Genomic DNA, 5,475 nt, shown 5'->3' on the forward strand with positions numbered 1-5,475 from the left:
TAATGATGCTTTGTATAGTTTTTTTTTCTCTTTCAAATCTCTCAACCAAATTCTACAAATTAAATCTATCTTTTTCTTGTGATATTCCACATAGGATAAAAGAGAAAATTCTTAATGTTATATAAGTATTGACTCATTTTAATTATATAAATATATTTTAAAATTATAAAAACTTTTTGGGTGTAAAATAGATAATATCTATGTGATTGGATGTTGATCATTACAAATAGTATTAGAATTGACTCGTAATCTTAGTGTAAAGGCTTTTTTGTCTCGTAATAAGTGCATGCTAATTTAGTTTTGCAATCTTGTGAGACATAATAAAAATTTTATTTTTGCATTGGAAGGGGGAAGAGGGATTGTAATATCACATTAAATAAGGAAGAAAATTCCTTATGCTATATAATTATGAATTCTTTTTAACCATGTAAATGACTTTTAAAGTCATAAGAGATTTTTTGGGTTCAAAACAAAAAATGTTTATACGGTTATATGCGAGTCCTTACACTTTTTTTTGAATACCAAGTTGCATTTAAAACACATGCATCGACATACTCCTTAGGTTAAAAAAACTGAAAGATTAAATGGAAATCTGTTTGCTAAACCAATATAATAACTTAAAGTGATTTAATAATTTGATTTAAGTTATTAAATAAATTATGTTTGGTAAATAACTTAAAATAAAAATAATTTTAAGAAATAAATAAAAATAATTAATTTACTTTTAAGTTTATACTTTCATTTTACATTTTTATTCTTATTTGTCCTAATTACTTTTATACTTTTTTTTTTTACAACCCTACAACCACTATTGTTACTCGATTTCCTTTATCTTAATTATAATTTATGAGAATAAATATGTCAATTTGATCATTTAAAATAAGATTTAAATTAATTTTATTAAATAATAAATTTTAAGATAACAATTTAAATATAATTAAACTTAAAATTAACTTAATTAATTAAATAATATATTCATTCCGGCTATCACACGTCCACTCGACAAGCACCATCCTTTTTCTTAACGGAAGAGAAACCCAAGTCCACATGGCCCCCCAGGCCTTCATGTCGTTTGTCCACATGCCACAAGTGGAATCAAAATTAATGTAGGCCCCTCCCTACGAGCTTTTTACTTCACAGGCTACCGGCTGCTTAATTTATTGAAAACCACGATGGAGAGAAACTAGTGTTTCATTATTAGAATTAATCTCAAAAAAGCTTATATAAAGGCCTCCTCCGGAGAACTCAGCATAGCTCATCAGAAAGCAGAAGGCAAAGAAGACTAATTCTTTACCTTGGGAAAATGGAGTTAATAAAGAAGAAGAAGATCTTGCTGTTAGAGCTTCTAGGGTTTCTGATATTGAATGTGCTCACATTCTGCATGGCTGCCAAGCATATCGCTACTGTTGATTGGATTGTAAGTATATACACTCCACAAAATCAGATTGCCTGAGCTCCTTGAGGAACTCTCGGGCCACTCTCATTTTACTCGTCTCTCCATTGCCATAATTGTGATTGTCTACTTAGTTTAACTATCCACCATGAGTTGCAACTTGCAAGGTTGTTCTTGAGACACGTGCTATGCCAAACACTATTCGTATAATTAAATGAAGTCATCATTTCCACTGAAAAGATAGGTGCCTGAACCTTTTGTTGATTTGAGTTTTCTACTATTTTGACCCGGAAGCTTTTTGCAGGTCAAGGAAACTTCATACACTCGGCTGTGCAGCACCAAGAAGATCCTGACTGTAAATGGACTATTTCCTGGGCCACCTATGTATATGCGCAGGGGAGATCGGCTCAACATAAATGTTCGAAATAAAGGAAAGTACAATGTCACCATTCACTGGTATGAATCGTCTCCCCAATTCTCTCAATACTGAAGTTGTCCACCTCACTTCTGATTACATAGAGTAATGTTTGTGTATTTGAGAAATGACAGGCATGGAGTGAAGCAACTCAGGAATCCATGGTCGGATGGACCAAACTACGTGACACAGTGCCCAATCAAACCAGGAGCAAATTTCACTTATGAAATCGTTTTGTCAAACGAGGAAGGAACCCTTTGGTGGCATGCCCACAGCGACTGGTCCCGCGCCACTGTCCATGGCGCACTCATTGTTCTCCCTCAACTTGGAAAAAGTTATCCATTTGCCAAGCCTCATAAAGAATTTCCCATTGTTTTAGGTAAGCATCCATCTACCTCACCATTATTATAATAATTATTTTTTTCAGATACGATACGGCATTCATCAACAGCAAAAATTTTCTGTATCATGTTTATTACAAATGGTATTTTTATAAGAAGGGAAGACAATCACTTAAAACATGAACACGATGGGTAAGCAGCTGCGTGTAAACTTTCACATGTGGCCATTTTGTCTTCTAGGCTTCTTCTTAGCATAAATAATATAACATTGAAGAGTGTTTGGTAAAATTTAATATTTAATCTTAATTAATAATTTAAATTAATTTAGATTAAATAATGTAAATTATTAAATTGTATTAAGTCTTAATTTGTTAAACTTATTTTAACTTTAAGTTATTACTTTGCAAAAAAATATTTAATATGTATAATAACTTAAATTACGTGATTGATATATCAAACACCTTCTAAATGACACTGTCATTAATGGATAGGCACCGTTGGCTTTATGTTGCTTTAAACCAATCCAAGAATGAGAATGAAACCAATTTTAGTAAGTAATAGTGGTTGCCACACATACATATATATATATACATAATTGAACCGACTACACAGAAATAATTGACCACACACACATAAACATACATATAAAACTGAACTGACTGCAAACAGATGATTGACCACACGCACATGAGATATGGATGAGATTTTTGTCCCTAAGGTTGAATCCAGTGATTTTAGAAGCTAGGGTGTTGAAAAAACAAATTCACTTGCCTTAGTTGCTAATTAGCTCTGGTGAAGACTTGGTCAAGTCCTGCACTCAAACCCTGAGATACTCCACTTAGGGAAGAATTATTCTGTCATCCATCATAGAACAAAGGAAAGGAGAAAGAGAAAAGCAAAGGATACATAGCTGACTAATTATCCTAATGGCAATAATTAATGGGAATTGTTTGAATAGCTAGCATAATTTGAAAAGCAGAAGAGATGGGCTATCGTGGAGGGAGAGTCATTGTCATTCAGAATTATACTTTTGAGAATATACGATATATAATAAGAACAAAATCCTACTAGATCAATAGTTGTGCAAGTATTTTCTTCACAAAAATAATTGGTCCCTCGTTATTTGTAATGAAAAAGACATTTTTGGTAATGAAAATTAATTGAAGAATATATGGAAAAACATAGTTTGCTTATTCTAAATCCTATACGGTCATCACAAGCCCCTAGGCTCTGGAAAACATAAGTATTATGAGTTTACTTACTATTATTATTATTGATGATGATGATGGATTTTCTTTGTAAAGCATCATGGTTCAAGGGGGACGTGATGGAGATCATTGAAACTGCTCTTGAAAGTGGTGCGGAACCCAATAAATCGGACGCTTTCACCATTAATGGTCAACCAGGAGATCTATACAATTGTTCAAAACAAGGTAATTATTCATGATGTTTCTGAGCGAAGAGATGGCATATGCATGTATGTGAAATGGACTAACATAATTCATGTGTTGCAGGGACGTTCAAACTGGTGGTTGATTATGGGAAAACTTATCTTCTTCGCATCATCAATTCTATTATGAACGAGGAAATGTTCTTCATGGTTGCTAAGCATAGCCTGACTGTTGTTGGTACAGATGGGGCTTATATTAAACCCATAAAAACAAGCTATATCATGATAACCCCGGGACAGACAATGGATGTCCTTATCACAGCAAATCAGGCTCCTAGTCACTACTATATAGCATCCAGGGCATATGCTGGGGTAGTGTATGATAATACTACCACAACTGCAATAGTGCAATATAGTGGAAAATACACTGCCCCATCAACACCTTCATTTCCCAATCTTCCCAATTACACTGACACCAACGCAGTAACAAATTTTACTAGGCGCCTTAGGGCCCTAGCCACCAAAGACTACCCGGTAGATGTTCCACAACATGTTGATACCCGAATGTATATCACAATTTCTGTGAATACTTTGCCATGCGATGACAATTCATGTGATGGACCCAATGGCTCAAGGGTTTCTGCGAGCTTGAACAACATAAGTTTCGTGGAGCCATCAATTGATGTGTTACAAGCCTACTACAAGAGAATTAAGCATGTTTACGAATCCGATTTTCCGAATGAGCCCCCTTACTATTTCAACTTCACCGGGGACAACTTGCCGGACACTTTATTGACACCAGACCAGGGGACTAAGGCAAAAGTTTTGGATTATAATTCCACTGTGGAGATAGTGTTCCAAGGGACTAATGTGCAGAATGCAGCCGAGAATCATCCAATGCATTTGCATGGGTACAGCTTTTATCTAGTGGGATATGGTTTTGGGAACTTTAACAAGAAGACTGATCGGAAAAAATTCAATTTGGTTGATCCGCCGGAGGTCAATACCATTGGAGTACCCACGAATGGGTGGGCTGCCATCAGATTCAGAGCTGATAATCCAGGTATATATAGATATTCTGAATGCATTGCTATTGCTAATTCATTCAATAGATGCGGCACTAACCATTATGGAATTTTATTATGTTAATTAGGGGTATGGTTCATGCATTGTCATTTGGAAAGACATTCCAGCTGGGGCATGGACACCGTTCTAATTGTGAAGAATGGAAGGACCAGATTAAGTAGTATGCTGCCACCACCTCGTCAATTAAATCCTTGTTGAGTTGATGGAAGAAATTCTGTAGGTGGTCACAGGGTGGAAGCAGCTATGTTTTATTAGTGGAGATTGTGGACTTATTTTCGAATAATTAGTGGTGTAATTTTCAGTTCACCGTTTGGATTGGGAGTGGAAATAATAAATTAAATTTGTTGTCAGTGTGAAAGATGGCACCGTCATAGGAGATACTGTACTCCATCTATATTTGTTTCAAATATTTAGACAAGATAAACAATAAAATATCAAAAATTGTGGAAATATTGGCTGAATTTTAGGGAAATATTGTGTGTGTGCCCTCTTTGAATAATATTCTTTTGTTTTAGTTTTCAGTTGAAAGGTTATTATAAAAGGCTTTTATTCAGTGTGATGAAAGTGTGTAAACACGGTTTTCACAACTAGGTTTTCTAGTGCTCTGTTTTAAGCCAAAAATAGGGGGTAGTATGCTACAAGGGTTGAGTATAGTGTGTGCTGTAATTTTTCTCTCCATTTTTCCTCTTTAGTGGATTGCTTCTTCTATTACTCCCGTGGATATAGGCTTGAATAAGCTGAACCACGGGAATTGTGTTTGGCTTAAAATAGAACACTAGAAAACCTAGCTGTAAAAATTGTGTTTATACACTTGTATCACACTGGATTGATTCCCCTTTGCACATGTTGT

At 34.8% G+C, this 5,475-nt stretch overlaps 1 protein-coding gene across 1 annotated transcript; it reads left to right on the forward strand.

Moving 5' to 3' along the window:
* The first annotated feature begins 1,191 nt into the window (after positions 1 to 1,191).
* Positions 1,192 to 5,075, forward strand: LOC100240827 (laccase-14). Its single transcript, XM_002275316.4, has 6 exons — positions 1,192 to 1,417; positions 1,698 to 1,849; positions 1,943 to 2,187; positions 3,454 to 3,582; positions 3,664 to 4,602; positions 4,693 to 5,075. The coding sequence occupies exons 1-6, from the start codon at positions 1,304 to 1,306 to the stop codon at positions 4,821 to 4,823; spliced, it is 1,710 nt and encodes a 569-aa protein (XP_002275352.1). The 5' UTR covers positions 1,192 to 1,303; the 3' UTR covers positions 4,824 to 5,075.
* The last annotated feature ends 400 nt before the right edge of the window (positions 5,076 to 5,475 follow it).

This window comes from Vitis vinifera, chromosome 18, assembly GCF_030704535.1.
Source record: "Vitis vinifera cultivar Pinot Noir 40024 chromosome 18, ASM3070453v1".
In the NCBI taxonomy this organism is placed as follows: domain Eukaryota; kingdom Viridiplantae; phylum Streptophyta; class Magnoliopsida; order Vitales; family Vitaceae; genus Vitis; species Vitis vinifera.